General features: G+C 47.0%; 1 protein-coding gene across 1 annotated transcript; it reads right to left on the reverse strand.

Annotated features, from left to right (window-relative positions):
- Positions 1 to 452: 452 nt before the first annotated feature.
- LOC112455155 lies at positions 453 to 2840 on the reverse strand. The gene is made up of 3 exons (XM_025016913.1): positions 2304 to 2840; positions 568 to 657; positions 453 to 518 (listed from the first exon to the last, which is right to left on the reverse strand). Exons 1-3 carry the CDS (start codon positions 2838 to 2840, stop codon positions 453 to 455), a joined length of 693 nt encoding a protein of 230 aa, XP_024872681.1.
- Positions 2841 to 19886: the final 17046 nt, after the last annotated feature.

The raw sequence follows: 19886 nt of genomic DNA on the forward strand, positions 1-19886 counted from the left end.
GTTCACCATCTGGCGTGGAAAGATACTGCGGCGCGGCAGGTACCGATGGTGGGAACAATGGTCCCGAAGTGGGGACGCCGCGAGAGTTTGGCAACTCGAGGCAGTCGCTGGATATCGTGGTCGCAGTAACATGTACTTAAGATTCGCTTATAATGCGGACTTAGCGCGTCGTTTAGCGCAGCGATATATAACAACCAAGCACTCCCGCGTACTTGCGCGTTAAACATAACTCGTATAACTATTGCGAGCGGTAAATACTTACCATTTGTAACAACGTTCGACGAAAAGTGTCAGCGTAAAGCGCATATGGCGTGACAATCTTTGTAACCAGTGACAACGATCTGAAATAAATCAATCGTTTGTTAATATACGCAGTGTCAAGTTAATTTGAAGTTACTTACCTGTGAGTTACCCCGTCCTACGGCATCGATCCATCGTTGTCCAGCGGCGTTTCAGTATGCGATAAGACGAGGATCTGGGACAGTCAGCGGCAGTTGAGATCCATCCGGGACGAGAAGCTGAAAGAAAAATTGGTCGATTAGATAAACATACACATTTTCTACTTACCTGTTCCGTTGGTGGGTGGTCCCACGTTGTTCGTCGGTGATCCAGCAGCGGAGGCAGCGTCGGGGCGTCGAGACATCCAGCGTCGAGAATCTGAAAATATAAGAGAATTAATGGAGTATTGTTTCAACATCGTACTCTAATTTCGAAACTTACCTTCTCGGTATATCAAGGTTAAACCGAGTGGCGACCGTTTGATAGGCAAATCTGGCTGAAATATCATATTTTCGTGTGATCCACGCACCCAGAGAGTGACGTCCGGTTACACCCTAACCCGGAAACGTCCGGGCGGCCCGCTGGGTTCACCCTCCTAGGGGGCTGCCCGGCCCCGACATCGGATCATTTCCGAGCGGCCCGGACAGCTCCCGTGGGCCCGCAATCCCGCGACCTGCCGGAGCACCGACGTGCAATGATCGCGAGATTGTCCATCCTGCCGGAGCACCGGCGTGCAATGGTTGGAGAAAAGCCCACCCCGTCCTGGTTGCCGGTGGAAGAATCAAAATCCCCTAACGGTTCCGGCCGACCGGGCGTTTGCAGTCAGGGTCGCCATCCTCTACCGGCTGTTGGAGTCTGGGTGGCCAAAGCCAGACCTAGACTCCTAGCGGGGTAGCCGGTCCCCCGGTTTTCTGTCAGGGTTTTCCTTCCCTTAGGGCGGTTGGGAGAGCAACAGCTCATCTTTCACGGCCTCGCCCGGGCCGAGCGAACTTATTATAGAGGTCGCCTACCTCGCGAGTCCCCGAAGGGATTCCCCAGTCTTCGCTAGCCCGATGATTGACAAAGATTACGGTGCTGGTGTGTTCGGGTACCCTGGGTGAGCAAGACCCGTATCGAGGAAGGCCTCTAGGGGCCCCTAAGGGCCCCCGGTGACCTCCCCTGACTCCTAGGGGGTTTCTCCGCCGACCTGCTCGGCACTAATTGCGACGGCAGAAGGTAGGCAATGACCCGCCCTTGTGCCGCCCACCCGTCTCCTCTGTTCCAACCGGGCCTGTGTTTTAGGCCCCTCTTCTTCCTCTCGTGACACATCCTTCCTCCAACGCGTTTGGGGAAAGTGCCTGTGTGTATTGGGGAAGAGGGACGCCGCCCTCGTCGGAGGAAATGGCGACTCCCCACCCTCACACAGTAGTCCTATTCCTTTTCCTGTTCCTTATTTGTTGGGAACCACCAGTAGATTTCACCTCGGACTGGGAAGACTCTCAATCCGCTTCATCGTCGGGAGGAGGGGCGGCTTCTCCCCTCCTTACCCTTTCGTCCGTCTTTTTCCGCGACATGACTTTGTCGCAAAAGGAGGCGAACCTCCTCCAGTTGTCCCTTCCCCTCTTTTCCGCCTAAACCGTCGCTGCGATGACGGCCAAGAGAAAGAGGTCTTCTCCGATTTTTGCTCGGAGGGCACGGCGCTTTTTGTTCCACGCTGGACAGCCCTCCAGCGTGTGTTGCGCCGTGTCCGCCCCCTCCGGACAGTGGAGGCAGCGCGTGGTGCACTATTTACCGATGCGGTGCAGGTATTTGCCGAAACATCCGTGGCCTGTTATTACCTGCACCGCGTGGAAGGCAAGATTACTTTTTTTTATGCCTTCCACTCACTCCTCTAAAACTGGTTAGACGGCTTCAATGACCCTCCTCCCCCAGAGGTGCCAGGGGTCCGCTAGATTCTCCTTCCAAAAGCGGAGGAGGGTCTCCTTTGATCGGAGCTGCAGCTCCCTCCTATTCCTCGGCGGGACTTACCCCAGTGCCTCTCTAACCCTGCTGACCGCCTCATACGTTTTTGCGTACGACTTAGCCAGCAGGTGTATCGGGGGAATTCCCGCGAGGGTGGTCGCCCTTATGTGGGAGACGGTCCTATATACTCTGGCGGCTCTAATCGCAATACTTTTCTGCGCAGCCGCCATTTTGGCATTAAAGCGGGGAGTATTTCCCACCTTCTCCCACCATATTGGTGCTGCGTAAAGCAGCACCAAATGGACCGTCGCCACGTAGAGGCGACGCACGTGCCCGCCGGCCCCGCCAATGTTCGGCAGCAGCCTAGCCAAACTGTTGGCTATCTGCCCGGCTCTCGGGGCTACGTGCTCGCCGAAGCCCCTACCGCCGTCCAACCACATACCCAGGTATTTCAAGTGAGGAGTGATCGGGATTTTAATACCTCTTACTCGGAGACTGAGTCCCTCCTGTGGTGGGCCCCGCTTCAAAGGACCACGCCGAGTGTAAAACAGCGTGGCCTGCGTCTTCTGCGGGGTCACCTTTAGGCCCAGTCTCTCGATTAAGCGCACCACGCATGCCATTGCCACGTTGGTCAGCCTAAATAGCTCCTGCCAATCCTCCCCGATGACTCCCAGGTACACATCATCAGCGTACCCCGAGCGCCAGCATCCTTCGGGGAGGATTGCCCTGAGGACCAGATCGTACGCAATGATTCACAAAGGTCCTAAAACCGACTCCTGCGAGACCCCGCACTTTATCAGTCTAATCCTCAGAACTCTGTCCCGGTCCGTGTACAGCAGACCCCTGTCCCGAAAGTAATCCCGGACGACCTCTATTAAATAAAGAGAGACCCCGAAAGCTAGTAGGGCCTCCCATATAACTGGCCAGGGGAGAGAGTTGAAAGCGTTCATCACATCGAACGAAACGCCCATTACAACTCTCCCCCCCCCTCAATCTCGGCCTCCGTCGAGAGAGGACGCGTTTGATCGCGTCGATTGTCGATCTCCCGGGACGGAAGTTGAATTGGTCGTCCGAGAGTCCCTTCTTGCCCCTCCGGGACAGGTGCTGGACGCGACGCTCTGCTATAATCCTCTCGAAGATTTTGCCCGCCTCGTCCAGCAGGCACACGGGCCGATAAGCGGACAACGTACCCGCAGGTTTGCCCGCCTTCGGCAGGAGCATTAGACTGGCCTTCCATTTTTTGGAGAACCGACCGGCTCGCAGACACGCGGTGAACACCTTGCGCATTCTGCCGGCCAGTCCCCCCGCGGCCAAGGTCTACGCTCTCCCTGGTATCTCGTCAGGGCCAGGAGCCTTGCCTATCTTGACCCTGCGGAGAGCCTTCGACATCTCCTCCTCGGTGACCCCCCATTTCTCGTCTCACTCCGGTCCCGCTGTTGCTGGGAACCGGTTTTCCTCTCCCCCACTGTCTTTGGGGAAGAGTTTGTCCACCACTTCTTGGACGAATGGGGGGTCTAGCGTTTCCGTCAATGGAGGCGCCCACGGCCTTAGCTTGTTTTGCACCAGCTTGTACGGACGCCCCCACGGATCCTCCTCTATGCTGTCGAAGAGCTCTTTTCAGGAGCGTGCCTTGGCCACGCGCATCGCTAGAGAAAGGTCTTGATGGGCGGCACGCCAAGCCTCTTCCGCTTCCTCTATGTTCAGGGCATCGCGTCTCCCCGCGCGTGCCCTCTGCCACCTCCTTTTAGCCCGGACGGAGGAGCGCCTGAGATTGGCTAACTCCTCCGCTCACTAATAAGCACACTTTCTGGGGGGAAGGGGACGGAGCCGGCGCATAGCCACGTCGCAGGCTTGCGACATGACGTTCACTAAGCCCTCGGCCAATCCGTCCACATCCTCCCCCTCTCCAGTCGCTTTAAAGCGATCCCCGTTTATCTTCCTGAGAGTCCATCTCCGTTTATGCCTCGTGGCGTCACAGCGCGCGGCGGGCGAGCACGTCCGAGGAGGTGGCACGGACCGTTATCTCGATGTAGAGATGATCTGACAACCGCGCTATCGCGAATCTCGCGCGCGACAGGGGGGTGGCTCACGTGAGGTTCACCACTGACGTCCCCTGCCGTCGCACGCACGTGCTCTCTCGACCCACGTTCACCAAACTTAGGCCGAGACCCGCTGCCCACACTTCTGTGACGCGGCCTTTCTAATTGGTCTGCGAGGGACCCCACGCCGCTGACTTGGCGTTAAAGTTCCCCGCGACCATGACCCGGCCAGACGAGCATCCACGGACACAATCGTCCAGTTCTGAAAGAAAACGCTCGTATCTGGCCCGGTTCCATCTCGGAGGGGCGTATACTCTTATTACGGAGATGGACCCCCATTCCACTGCGACGTATCCCTCCCCGGCGCTCTTAGGAACGCACGGGGAAAACGTAGGCAGTGCCCTCTACGTGATCGCGACGGAGCCCCCCCTGTCCTTTGTCTAAAAGGGGTGATCCCTTGGGACAGTATAAAGATCCGCTGTGATCTCCAAACCACACCCGCGCTCTGCCAGTGTCTGGCAGAAGAGGTTTTGTGCTGTGCGGGCATAGTTCAGGTTTGCCTGAAAGACTCGAAGGGCCATTACATGTAGCCTTTTGAGTCCTCCGCCTCATCCTCCTTCGCGTTTGTTGGGGCGGTGTCTCCCGTCTCCTCCGACGTTTCTATTGCCTCTGGGAGGTGCTCCTTTGCTTCTCCGCTCATCTCCTTCGCGGGTGAGAGAATCTCCATCTCCATGCCTTCGGCTGCTCTTGATCCCTGGGGTTTTGTTTCCCCCCTCTGTTTATTCAGGGAAGGAGGAGTTTGGGATTTCTCCGATCCTACGACCCCGGCTATCACCCTCCCTTGATGTGTCACCTTAAGGCCTGACACCACCAGGTTGCTCGGGATCTTCGCCTTGGGCTTGGGTTTGCCTTCCGCCGAAGTCGAAGTCGTTGGTTTTTCTGTGGATCCTTCCTTCTCCGCGGCTCTCCCTTCTTTGCCTCTGCGGCATCCCTTGCAAGACACCCCACATATGCGGTGATTATGGGGCATCTCTTTGCTGGCGCATACCACGCACTTTAAGGGAGCCACGCATCCTCTGGCCGGTTGTTCTGTCTTTTCGCACCTGTAACAGGCTCCCGTCCGGTCGTTTTTGCTCCGGCACGTAGCCCGTGTGTGCTCCAGTTTAAGACACTTGAAGTATTGGAGTGGCTGTTTATCTACCAGCTCGACTTTTGCCGCCAACCACCTCAATGCTACGCGGTTCTCTCTCGACAGTGCGTTCGCCGCCGTCAGTGAACATCTGACGACGACGGTGCACATCCCGTTTCCCATTCTTCGTATAGGGCCAACCGTCACGCCCGAGGAGTATGTACCCCCCTTGGTTGCGATAGTTTTCCTAATCTCGTCCTCCCTCACGGATTCTTCGAATCCACTTAGTCTCAGGTCGGCCGTCGTAACTGGGCGGCCGACTCGGACTCCCTCCTTATCTGCCAGGGCTTCCGCCATTTTGGCCGCCAATGCGTCGGCCTTTTCGACATTGTCCTGGCCGGCGATCTCGAGGCTGATTGCCCCTGTCGCCGTCCTTCTCACGTTGGGGGTCTTTGTGATCCCCACGTCTTCCAAGGCAATCTTGCTCCTCACTATGCCCATGCATTCGCCGTATTGCTCAGCCGGGCATGTAAGCGTGACCGCCGCGGTCCTTGGAACTCTCCTCTTCCTCTTCTTCTTTTGCTGAGGGGGAGGAAAGTTCCCCTTTTTGGGGTTCTCTGTCGCTTGTGACTGCGACTGGGCCTGAGCCTGGGTTTTGTCCCGGGTTCCTCCGTCCTCTTTTTCTTCCCGTTCCGCTTCACCACCTGGGACTACGTCTCGTCCGGTGTAAACGTTGACGCTCCAGGGGCCGGTGCGGCTCTTTCTCCTTATACCTGCAGCCGTGGACCGTTTACGGTTCGTGTGGGAACGGGTTCGGGCCTTCGTTCTGGTACCTGCGGCTTTGGCTTGTTCAAGGCCGATGTGGGAATGGACGTCTTCGCACCGGCTTGTGCCACGGGCTTCGTCTTCCTCTTTTTCCCGTCCTCGGTTTTCCTTGTCAAAGCACCAGACGTTTTTTTCGCGGGGGCCTGGTTTCCCTTTTCCCCGCTCCAGAGGGACCGTCGGGGCTATCCTCGCCAACAGCCTCTCCTCCATCTTGTCAATGTTTTCGTTGACACAGGCCACCAGCATTGCCGCCAGTCGACCCTCCATCCCGATATCATTGTGGTCCTTAGGATCATTTGCTACCCCTCCAGCCGGCACTTCAGGGGGCACTGCAGGGGCTATGATCTTACTTCTAGCCTGCAGGCGGGGTCTGCGTGCCTCCGACATGCCCCCCATAGCAATCCTCTTTAAAACCTCGACCCTCGAGCTCCTTATCTTTTCGTCTTCTGCCAATGGAGCTTTTGGGTCTTCCTCCGCATGCGTAGCGGGCCTTTTTGGCTCGTCCCCCATCGGATCATTTTCTGTCGGGACTTCGGAGTCCGAGGAGGATGAGAACCTCTCCATCTTCTTCTTCTTGGGTCCCGTCTTCAACCGCATGTTGTGGTTGTTTCCCTCCCCGCTGCATCCGGTCCATCCTACTCTGCAGCTCCTGCAGTTTTTGCTGCATCTGTAGGTGCTGCGCCTTCATCTCTCGAAGGGTCACCAGTTTTTCTTTTTGCGAGGCTATATGTTCTCGCAATGTTTCGATCTCGATGTCCCTCTCAATACCGGTAGACGGATTTTCGTATCGTCTCACTATCAAATCCAGCGCGGTCTTTATTGTGGCTGCGGACCGGTTAAGCCGTCCCTTATATTTTCTTTTAAGAGAGCCGGCTTTCTCGTTCACCAGGTCCACCCCGTTGACGGCCTCCATTATTACCGCTGGAAGAGCTTCTGCCGGCATGGTGCTCAGCTCTTTCTCGGCTAACTTTTCCTCTTTTCTCTTGCTTAAGGAGAGATTCGCAGGCACTATAGCATCTCTCAAGGCTTTCAGGTCCTAAGCCTGTGCTATCAAAGCTTTTTGTGCGTTCTTTAGCTGCTTGAGGTAATAGCCTTCAGTCTTAGCTGTGTGACCTCTTCCTTCCTCTTGTCTAACGTTGCCTGTGAACGGGCAGTTGTTCGCTCCCACCAGTTGAGTCACCGTTGTCCTGGTCTCCTCCATTATTTCTCCGGCTTGCCGGGCCTCCTCTCTGGTAAGTTTTTCCCTGGCCTGCTCAGTGTTTTCCCGGGTTTTGTGTTCTTTCACGTACACTACGTCATCCTTGGTGTCGCGTTCTTCCTGCGAGACAAAATCGTCCTCTGAATCTGTCTCCATCTCGGAGAAGAACTTCCCTTTATTTTTTTACCGGCTGCGATAGCCAATTTACCGGCCGAGTTCGCAACCAACTCGGCGGGCAACGGCAAACGGGGGTCCGAGGATCTCGCCACCTGGGACGTGTGTATCTCGAGTCCATTATCACCTGTAGTGCGATTCTGTAACTCGTTATGCGTCGTTATGTGCTCATAACGACAGTTGCGCAGCTTTTTTCTTATATAGTATACCTGCGCAACTATCGTTATAAACACATAACGACAGCATAACGAGTTACAGAATCGCACTACTGGCCTCTTATTCCCAGCGTTCTCCTGCGGGTTCACCCGAGAGGCAGGAGCGTTGTTGTGCTCCTCGTCATTATTCAACTTTCTACGGGCGTCCAACTCCCGTTGTCTTTTTTCCTTGGAACTCTTTAGCCCCGGGAGAGACCGCGACTGCTTTTCAGCACGCGACTCCGACCTGGTCCTCATCGACGTTTTCGACGATGCTCTCGAGAAGGACCTGAAGTCCATTTTCCGCGTCGTTGAGACCTCGTCCACGACGACCTCCATACTATCGTCGCTCCCTGCGTTTGACCTAACGGCAGCGATAGCACTATCACCGGGCGAGCTCGCTCCAAACTCGCTCGGCAGCCCATCGTGTGATGATGACGGAAAGGTGGCTGGGACGATACCACTTTTTCGCCGGTCCCTGAGTGTTCGCTCACCCAGGGGTTCCTTCTGATTCGGGTTGTGCATTATGCATATGTGATGGTTTGTTTTCGGGGTGACCTTCCCTTAGGTTTGTTTTCGGGGTGACCTTTTCCCAGGCTAGTTGTCTACCACGACTAATGAGCCCAGTCTGTCCGAGCTTGGGTATCCCCGGGTTTGCTAAGCCCGTGTTGAGGACGCCCCACCGGTAGCCCCGAAGGACCCCCGGGGGCCACCCCCAACCCCTGAGGCACCGCCCACCGGCCAACACCGGCAGGAGAGCTCCCACCATCCCCCCGCGCGCAGACGAGGGAACCGGCTGAGCAAGCTCGATCCCGGCCCCCGCCGCTCGCGAGGACGGGGCACAGGGCACCTCCTAGCCAGCGCCGACCAATGTGCACCACACGCGCCGCCGGCCTTTACGTCCGGCGGCAGGACACCACCGGCTCTAACCCGGAAACGTCCGGGCGGCCCGGTGGGACCTCCTTCTTGGGGCTGCCCGGTCCCGACCTCGGATCATTTTCGAGTGGCCCGGACAGCCCCCCCGGTGGGCCCACAATCTTAGGACTTGCCGGAGCACCGGCGTGCAATGGTCCTGACACTGTTCCCCCATCCTGCCGGAGCACCGGCGTGCAATGAATGGAGGAAAGGCCCACCCAATCCTATTAGACGGTGGGAGAATCACAATCTCCCTAACGGTCCCGGTCGACCGGACGTTTGTAGTCAGGGTCGCCTTTCCCTACCGGCTGTTGGAGACTGGTTCGCTGAAGCTAGCCAATCTCCTAAGCAGGGCAGCCGGTCCTCCGGTTTTCTGTCAGGGTTTTTCTTCCCTTAGGACGGCCGGGTAACAGAGATAGCTTGCGCTATCTCGTCCCTCACAGTCCCGTCCGACCGAGCAAACTTTTTATAGAGGCCGCCTACTTCGCGAGTCCCCGAAGGGACTCCCCGGTCCACGACGGACTTTTCGGACCGCCGTGGATTACGGTGCTGCTGTGCTCGGGTACCTCGGGTGCGCAAAGCCCGTATCCTCTGGCCCCAGATGGGTCCCGAAGGAGCCAGAATGGCGCCAGAAGACCCCGGAGGGGATGGGTATCTCCCTCAAAGTAATAAAAAACTAAAAAGGGGAGGGAGGGACTGATCTCTTCGGAAGAGGCGCCTCATACAATTATGATTGAACTTTATTTAGATAAGTTTGTTTAATCATTAATTGTATTTCGCGCCTCTTCTTCGAGATCATAGATGTAGTCGTTTAAAGCCAGTTACGTCAGCAACCCTATGTCATCCTTCTAATAAGGTTCTATAAAAAGGTGTTTATTATACAGTACACCGTACAAGAATAAACAAAAGAATAAAACAAAAATTTTCCATTAGTATTGCAATTAAGTAACATCTTAACCATTTTTACATATTCTCCGAGGCAACGCAACGATCATAAAAACGCGCAAAAGTTCCCCAATCTTTCGACCAACCTGCCATTTTTCGTATTAAGTCGATATTGACTCCTTGACGTTTTGCTGCCGACGTCGATACATGGCGCGTGTTATAAGCCGAAAATATATTGACATCTATACCGTTTTTAGTCATAACTTTCCTAATCCACCGACTAAAGCCTACCGCACACGGTAATTGTTTCCTTGCAAGATCGCTTGCTTGGAGCTGTGATGGTAACTGTGCTGAGAGCGGTGATGGAAAGTAATGTCACTGTGGGCCGTGCTGCTGGCTAGCTTGCTGGAATTCGGTGATTGGACCCGTGCTATTTTTCTAGCAGGTTTGTCTGCTGGCTCACGAGAAGAGCCAATCAGAGCGCAGTAAGCTGTCACGTGGTCACGTTATTCCGTACAGCCGGTACAGCCACATACGTGTTGCAGCTCAGAAGAATGGCAACCAAAAGAGATTCAAAAAAATGGACGAATTAGGAGATACTAATTTTATAACAAAAACTTTTATCCGCCAGTGATTAAAAACAAATTCAATTTTTTATTGCTCGACTACTTGGCTAAATTTATACATAGGTACACAACGTTTCGGCTCACGGTTAGAGCCCTTATCAAGTGCCGTCTGAAATATATGAACATCGCGATATAACACATAAATATATAAATTAGAAATTAGCCATAAAAACAGAGAACATTACCTAATCGTCAAAAAGACTCGTCATAAGTTAATCAAGACCTCCTTGCGTTCATGGGAATGTCCCAGCATTGTCACAAAGCACAAACTACGGAAAATCACTCACGTAAAACCAATATACAGAGAGAAAAATGCGACAATCAATTCTTACGTGTCTTAAATATTAAAATTCCACCACCAAGCATCTTAAGGGGATGCTGGAGCCGTCTGTATAACCGACAAAATTACCATTTTCTATGTTATCGACTATATCTGTCCTTGTATAGACAAAGATATAGACAAGGATAGCACGCTACATTGCACGCACACATACGCACGATGCACATCGACATTATACTTTTATATTACGCTTCCAAAACTTGATTTCGAGGGTTTATCGATGTTTTTCTTGTTGTGCAATTCGGGGGAACTTGTTTTTGCGTTCGTACCAATATGGTATATCTCTTATATGAAATACATCTTGTGACGAGCTGACAGCTCGCCGCAACTCGAGACGCCATATTGGGATAAAAGTAGGATAAGGAAATCTGTACTTTTGTAATTTTTTCTCGTTTTCTATATAAAATTCCCCCGAATCATTAATGTATGTACTGCAATTCTGGAGAAGGATTTTTAATTCTGTCAAATTAATACGACGCTAAATGAGTTTGTGCCGACAAAAAATGCCGCTAAAACAGACGGCTCCAGCATCCCCTTAAGTTTGAGACTCTCCGATATGCGATGTTATATGAGTGGAATTACTCAGGAGACTGAACGCTAACGAGGGAAAGAATCAAGGAGTCAAAAGGTTGCCAAGAAAAATAAATATAAACAATTAAACTGACGAGATGACGCCGTCGTATACAGCGTTTAGATTATCTGTATCTCTCTGAAGATTAATAATGTTGTTATGTTTCTTTATAAAAAACATTTCAGCTATCTCTCTCTTTTTCGTATTACACTCCTTGTGTAAAATCTTAGGTTCAGACCACTTGAAATTATGGTTATTGTGTAATCTATGTTTGCTCACAACAGAGTGATTGCTGAAATGTTTCTTGATGTCATTGCAATGCTCCTTAATTCTAGTCTCGAGATGTTTCTTAGTTTGCTCTATATAAGAAGCCTCTCAGCTTCCACATTCAATCTGATAAACAATATTGGTTTCTTTGTTCTTTGTCAATCTATCTTTACCCCTTTTGATAACTGTGTTCAGCTTCTTTGGTATCGTGTATAATACTTCAAGTCCGACATTTTTAAGGTACGACATACGCCCTCGCTTAAGCCCTTAATATACGGGATCACTATATGATTACGCGTGTCGAAGGAAACATCTGAAAAATCATCGCCACTATCTTTTCTGTTCATCAATTGTAATAGTCTATTATGTATACGTTTATTCACTAACTTGGTCGGAAAACAATTATTTATAAGAATGTCTTTAACAATATTGACATTTGCATGATGAAACCAATCATCAGATAACAAAACAGCACGGTCAACCAAGTTTGTTATAGTATTCATTTTATATTTGTGTGGGTGATTAGAGAAGTAATTTATATATCGTCCCGAAAAGGTCGGTTTTCTGTACCAGTTCGTAATTAGCCTCTCACCATCTCTTATGATTAATGTATCAAGAAACGGTATTGAGTTATCAACCTCGGTTTCAAAGGTGAACTGTAAACGGGGGTAATAGTTATTAAAGACGTCAAGCATCGCATTAACTGCATTCTTCGGCACTATGGCAAAAATATCGTCTACATACCGAAGGAACAACCGAATCTCAAAATTCAGAAGGCTAATGCAGTGCGTCTCTAAGTCATCCATAACTATGTCGGCTAAGATCGGTGAGAGAGGGGATCCCATGGGGCTACCAAATATTTGTTCATAGAATTGATCATCGAAACCAAAACTGGACTGCAAAATCAACTCGACGGCGTGGAGAAACTGTGCCAAATTGAGTTTTGTATGTTGAGAAATGTGGTGCCACCTTTTCGTCAACAAATCCTTCGGAATGTTAGTGAATAAAGCCCTGACATCAAGCGATATGAGGATCTCGTCAGTATCGATGTTCGCATTCACAATCGTCCTCGCAAAAGACCAACTATCTTTAATGTGAGATCGCGGTTTAGGAGTAGATTTTTGTAAAATATCTTGTATAAAGCTCGCAACATTATACAATGAACTACCAATAGCTGACACAATAATACGCAACGGGTACCCAGCCTTGTGTACCTTTGGTAAACCGTAGCAACGAGGTAGATTCCCATTCGTGCAATTTAGACGCTTGTAATCTTGGTAGTCGATGATGTCATTATCAAGCCAAGACTTTAGTAATTGATTCAGTTTACTGGTAACCTGTTTAATAGGATCTTTCTTAATTTTTTTATATGTAGAAGTGTCATTCAATACATCCGTCATACGATTAATGTAATCAGATTTATCCATAATAACCGTAATTTGTCCTTTATCAGCCCTGGTGACAAAGACATTATCGTTCTCACGCAAAAAATTTTTACACTTCTTAAATTCGTTCGAGATATAACGATCAATATAACTAACATGTCTGCTCTTGTTTAAGAAAAGTTATTCCGAAGTTACGGATCCAATTTGCCGACTTCCCTTACCTACATTAGTCTATCGACTAGAGGCTCGTCGACCGGTGGCGGTTTCCCGGTGGTGACCCCGTTCCTCGACGGGGACCTTCGTTGGGGCGTCCCCCCTCTCGGGTTCTCCGTTTCCGGGCTGCAGTGCTGTTGTGCGGGCTATGTGGGTGCTTTGACAGGCCAGCGGCTGTTCCGGCTGTGGGCTCCAGCGTAACCCGTCCGTCGTCCGCCTTGGAAGCTCCCTGCTGTCCAGCCGTAAGTCCCTCGGTGCGGCATACGCCGTTACAACTCCGTGACCCTGGCCATCTGCTCCGCGCTCCCTCGATACCTGTAACGCTCGTAACAGATCTTAATCCTAACCTAAATGTTCGCTCTCCGCCCGCCCCGGGCGGAGGCACCATCCCTGACGCCTCCCTCGGCCGAGCTCCCATCTGGGGTGAGGGACGTGACATTTGTCACGTCACAGTATATAAACCTAGTCTTTGGTATTTTAAACATCTCATGTTTTTGGATACCTTCTTCATACCAAGAAAAAATAGAAACTCCCTAGTAGAAAACAACAACAATGAGACAGAATTTTTTCAGGATTCAATCCACGTAATCACGGACGGATTCTCAGAAGATACATTTGAACGTTTTTATTGAAGAGGAGCCTGACAACGAATCAGATAAACCCAAAGAATCAGATGAACTCACTTCTTTTGAATCTTCAGCTATAGAAAGACCAATTATTAGACAATATACTGTTGGAGCTTCAACCTCCATGCAATCACCAACATGTTCATCACCAAGAGCCTCACCAAGTCCAGTTCGCCCTTCTCCTTCTGTCAGTTTTGCAATGTCACTAGGTCCAGTTCACCCTTCTCCATCTATCAGTTCTGCAATGTCACTAGGTCCAGTTCGCCCTTCTCCATCTGTCAGTCCTTCAATGTCACTAGGTCCAGTTCGCCCTTCTCCATCTGTCAGTCCTGCAATGTTACTAGGTCCAGTTCGTTTTTCTCCATCTATCAGTTCTGCAATATCGTCGTCTTCGGGAATCTCCACTGCATGTCCTCCCCCTTCTCATTCCAAAGCAAAAAGACGTAAGACAACAAGTGACGATGCTTATGCAGAGGCTGTACAATCTTTGGCTGATTCAATACGGCAACCTATAGTGACGCAAAGAACGACAGTCCTCCAGATACCGTTGACGGATTTTTAATGTTTCTTGGATCTATACTGCGCAACTTTAAAAATAAGGATCTGCGACTGGATGTTATGAATACATGTTTACAAACGTGTATAAATGCTCAAACAGTGGATTCGCAACGATTCCAAAAATCTTAATATGTGGCTATATATATATAATAATTATTTACTTTTTTTTATTACATACTCTCGTTTAAAGATAATATTTTGGTTGTGTATTTTTTTTTTTTAACAACTACAAACAGTTTTTTAATGTTTATAATCAGTATGCTTATAGGGCTCGCTCCTCCGCGAGAACGAACTTTGATTGATTCTGCTTTGCTTGCACTGCTTTGCGTGTCTGCCTGCTTTGCCTGCTGCTTGCTTGCTTCTGCACGTGCCTGTTTGCGCCCCGAGAACGGACGAGGTCCCTCCAGAAGACGACGGCCGACCGAACGGTGAGTCGCATGTTTCGCTTTCTTACGTTTATCGCTAAATTTGCGTTGAGGGGACGATATACACCTCCTCTGGTCCTTCGAGAAAATAAAAGATTAACTCGCAAGCCGGGGCCTTACACCCCCCCCCCCGAGACACCTATACTCAGAAGAAACATACCACTGACATTTTTTTAATAGAAGGAAATTGTGTAGAAAAACGCATGCATATGTTATAGCCTCAACTTTTTCTACTGACAGTAATATAGGATTTAAAAGCACACGGAATCTGTTGGCGAGTATTCCAAATGCATTTTCCACTACTCTCCTTGCCCTACTCAATCTGTAATTGAAAATCCTCTTCTCTATAGTTAATCTGCAATTTGGATAAGGTTTCATTAAATTTTGTTTAAGTGGAAATGCATTATCGCCCACAATTACGTAAAGCATCCTATGAAAAAATCCAGGCAGACTGTTTGGCATAGGCAAATTCAAAGAATCAGAATTTAATTTTATCCCCAAAACACTGTTTCTAAATACAGCTGACAATGAGTCATGCATTCACCCATTCCGGCCAATAGCCAAAAAATTAATTTATATTCGGCGTCAACAAGGGCAAGAAGAACAATGCTGTTCTGTCCTTTATAATTACGATAAATTGATCCCTCTTTTCTTGGAGGCTAAAAGACAATGTGTTTACCATCTAGAGCACCTATACAATGCGAAAACTGCCAATTAGATTGATATTTGTCTATATCTATATTCCCTATAGCTATAAATTCCCATTCTTCAAATGTTGATGGAAACACCATAACTTTCTCTTCAAGTATTTTGTTTATAGCCTTTACAGTTTTATTTATAGTTTGTGAAAGTGTATTTGGAGCAATACGTGTTGAGTAGACAAGGTCCTGAAATGTATTGCCAGTTGCTAAATAACGAAGTGTTGCACTAAATCTGTCTCTAGGTGAAATTGCTTCCATCATTACGGTATGCTGCTTCTGGATATACGGAGTAATAAGAAACAACAAATTATTCAAAACATCTTTTTTTTTCGGGTATAGTTAAAAAACAATGCAGGATTTTTAGGGCTAATGATATGAACAGAAGAGAAAACAAATGGTAACAAATATGTGAGAAAAAAAAATGCAAATCTCAGAATTGTGATTATGTTTACCCTAGCTCCTCGAACAACATGGTTAAAACACTTTGGCTCATGTTTCGCCGCAACAACCAAGGCCGACTCTATATTCTACGTTTCAATTTTCTTTCACTTTTTTGTCTCATCAAGTCTATGAGCAAAAACATAGCGACTGCATACCGTCTTCGACGAATAGTCTCCAATACAACAGCGTTCATGTTTGCAGCGTCTTCTAGCAAGCGACAAAATCAGCAGCTCGTCCTGCACAGCAGCACGCTCCGTCTAAAGCCAAACCAGCAGCGCTACCGGCAAGACTCCAAGCGACGGAGCCTGCACGGTAACCAGCAAAAATATCCAGCAAGGGATCCAGCAACAAAACAAGCACCGTGTGCAGTAGGCTTAAATCTGTGTGCCTACTGCTTTATACGGTTTTTTAAGCGGTATAAATAATTTTTTCTTTGATCCGCGTCTATTTCTGTTTTTTTTTTACGTACGATAATAACACCGCAGCCACGCAGATAAACACTTGTCCTAAGTAAAGAACGGTATTCTCAAAACCGGCTGTTTCTTACTTGGCCCAAATGTTTTTATCGTATCAGAAATTTTTACTTCCAGCGAACCTTCGCTCGCTGGATAAATATTTCTTATATTTATAAGCGCCAGGGTTTGCATCTGATGTGTTGTAATTAACGCCAGTAAAGTCACTAGTTTCAGTGTTAAGCGTTATAAATCGATCTCCTTATTTGGATACCAAGTTAAAAACTTTAAAACTTTAAAACAATCTGGGGGTCCCAGGTCGAATCATATCTAGGATCCGCCGGTCTTAATTTTGCTGCCCTCCTAAAGAATCGTTGGATCTTTTCGTTCTTCCCTAATTCAGGTCCTAAAATTAAGAAAATCGCTGACCTATAGCAGTTCACTGAGCTGAGTGATGCATTATTTTTGAATTTTTTTGTGAGAAACGACAATACGTTATTTAATGAACCGGTAAACTGATAAATTTTTTTTTTTTTCAAAAGGTCCACCATTTCTTGAGACTTGAATCGTACTGGCGGAGTAATGATTCTGCTAAGGACGTTATTATAAAATATCCACTGATTCCAGCTGAACTTCTTTTCGGATGAAGGCTTCCCGGATAGTTTGCCGGCCACTAACGTAAGACGATGCCAAAGAGGATGTGTCTCTCTACAAGAAAAATGTATCAATTTCTTATTTTTTTGGAAAATAATGAGTTCGACATCGAGTAAAGCTGAAAACAGAGGGAACCAAGGCTAGGTCTCCCAGGATGGCACGACCACTATGCCACTTGCACCTTCATCCTTTATTTTCTCAAGACTCTTAATATCACCGAAAAGGGAGGGAAGGCGTAAAAGAACCAACGCTTCCAATTCCGAGTAAAAGCGTCGACGACCATAGACTCGGGATCTCTCTGCCATGACACATACCGTTGACATTTCGTATTCGCCCTTGAGGCAAATAAGTCAACCTGTGGTTGACTGAAAATTTGAACAATTTTTTGGAAAGCGTTATCTGAAAGTTCGAATTCCGTTTCCGGCTGAAGCCTCCGCAACTCGTAGTCTGCCTCGACGTTCTTCCTGGAGGGGATATACGACGCCATAATCCAAATTTCCCTCCGTTCACACCATTGCCAAATTTCCTTGGCAATAGAACTAAGGTTCTCAAAACGACTATCTCTCATGCAGTTGATATACGCGGCTGCTGCCGTGTTATCTATGCGTAACATAATATCTACCCGTCGTCTGTCACTTGCAAAGCACTTCAAACCAAACCATGCTGCCTTCAACTCTAATGCATTAATATGCAAGTTCAAATCTTCAGCCTTCCAGTGCCCATGACTACGCTGATTCTCACAGAAAACTCTCCCTGTACGAGACGCATCTGAAAAAATTTCGAGCTCGTAAACCGGTTCGCTCATTGGTGCGCTCGCGCAACAAATATTTGATTTCCACCACGCGAAATCCTCATCTAAATCTTTTGGAGAGTCATCATTGCATCAAAATTATTATCATTGTAAAATACCTCTTATTTGTAGATATATAATTATATATGGTCATATAAGAAATGTAAATATTATCTTGAACAATATTATATGGCTATATATAAAAATATATGATTATATATTCTATAAAACTTCTTTAAGTATAACCTTATATAGCCATATATAGTCTTATATGATTGTATATTATTATGTCTGATTATGTAAAAGTATATTTATAAGGTAAAAGATAATCATATATCAACATATACTCGGATCTATCTATAAGTTTGCATAACTGTTATAAATATTCTTCTATAATAGTACATTATTTTACTTGACAATCAAATTAATATGAGATATTATTTCTAGTTTCAGTCTACACACTTGCGTTTTAAGGTTGTATGACCCCTTAGAAGAAAAAATGCCAAATTCTTCAAACTTTGTCAAATGATGAGTATTACAATAATAAAGCATTGTGCTAAGTTTGAACAAGTTTGCGAGGCCCGTTCAAAAGTTATAACAATTTGAATTTAACATGGGCTCTTACGGGAATTCATCAAGTTTCACTATTTTTTCAACTTTATTTGAGAAATTAATATCGAAGAAAATATGGCATCCTTTTAAAACTTTGCAGAAATATTAATAAACATCTTACAAACAAATTAGAACCAAAAAAATTATGACTTTGATATTTTCTGAAATATTGAATAAAAAGCAAACAGTGAACAGTCTCGCTTGGTCTCGCTGAACTCGTAAGTACAGAGATCCGGCAACTATGACGTCACATTAGAACCTCTCTCTCCGTCACTTTCCGTAAAGGATAACAAATACTACAGAGGTCCGTTACTTTTTCCAATAGAGCCTCCTGTGTATCGAAAATGTGCTCCGAGCACGTGTAATATACAGACGCATCGTTTGAGGTTAGTTTTCGCTTGCGCTACGAAAATGCCGAAAGTAAAACGTTACATGTGGAAAGGAAAAGTTGTCACTAAAAAAGTGTACAATCAACGGTTAGCACAGATAATACTGGGAAACGTAATTTGAAGACACGAGTCGAAACCACACCAGATGATTGTAACAATTCCATGGCACATGTAACGTTTTACTTTTGGCATTTTTGTAGCGCAAGCAAAAACTAACCTCAAACGATGCGTCTGTATATTACACGTGCTCGGAGCACACTTCGAGTTCACGCAGCTAATGTCGAGTGAGATCAATGCTACCAACTTACAGAAAATGCGACGTTGTCGCGATCAAAATACTTTTTTATGAGAGCTATTGAATTTAATTTATTAATAAATGACGTAAATAAATAACATAATATAATTTCATTAGTATTTTTAAACAGTAATTACTATGTTTTGTTACTTTTTAAAGATTTTCACACTTTCAGATTTTCGTTTGTGTCAGTTGCAAGTCAGGTACAGTCTTTCTAAAAATCATTAAAGGTGAAAGTTTACATACAAAAAAATATGCATAAAAATGTCTTTATAGCTCTTAAAAACACAGGCAACCGTTATTTTAATAAAATATTAATATAAATATTACTTTCCAGTAAAGAATATCTTCTTAAATATGCTAATTAGCTTTATGTTACGTTTCTTAAACTTTTGGCAGAGATCTTACGGGTCATACAACCTTAAATTCGACAAAATCTATATTGGCACGCAGTTTAAAAAACTGAAAAATGTATTTAGTAATAATTGATATTGTGAAATATTATTAAGCACCAAGATCCGCTTCGATCAAAAACGGCACTTCTCATTGCTTGTGTTATTTTAAGTTTTTTTTTTCTAATTTTGCATAAAATACTTAATTTTTTTAATTGACATTAATTTTTATTAAATATTTTTGTAAACCGTGAAATTACCTATAATAATTCGTGAAAAAACTGTAATATAATATATATTATAGTTCTTATAAATAAATATATTAATCGCATTATTTTGCAAGCATACCTTATAATTTAAACTTTAAATTACTGAAAATAATATAATCATATTGTAACGTTCGCGTTTTCTCGCTCGGAATTCGCTCGCCAGGCCAGGGTGAGAAAACGTGGAGACACTGGTTAGTTTTACATAAAGCTATTTATTCACATTATTTACAATACAGTTTGATGAAGGGCGTGAGTGTCAGTGTGTGTGTGTGTGTGTGTGTGTGTGTGTGTGTGTGTGTGT

Source organism: Temnothorax curvispinosus, unplaced genomic scaffold (genome assembly GCF_003070985.1).
Source record: "Temnothorax curvispinosus isolate PA1 unplaced genomic scaffold, ASM307098v1 QBEX01005854.1, whole genome shotgun sequence".
In the NCBI taxonomy this organism is placed as follows: domain Eukaryota; kingdom Metazoa; phylum Arthropoda; class Insecta; order Hymenoptera; family Formicidae; genus Temnothorax; species Temnothorax curvispinosus.

What these genes read in the sequence shown, in the direction of transcription:
- LOC112455155 (XM_025016913.1), bottom strand. Translation starts at nt 2,840, where the DNA reads ATGGCATGCGTGGTGCGCTTAATCGAGAGACTGGGCCTAAAGGTGACC. An exon ending in CGTATGAGGCGGTCAGCAGG is followed by an intron (nt 658 to 2,303) that starts GTTAGAGAGGCA and finishes TTATATTTTCAG; the next exon opens with ATTCTCGACGCTGGATGTCT. An exon ending in ACCACCCACCAACGGAACAG is followed by an intron (nt 519 to 567) that starts GTAAGTAGAAAA and finishes TTTTTCTTTCAG; the next exon opens with CTTCTCGTCCCGGATGGATC.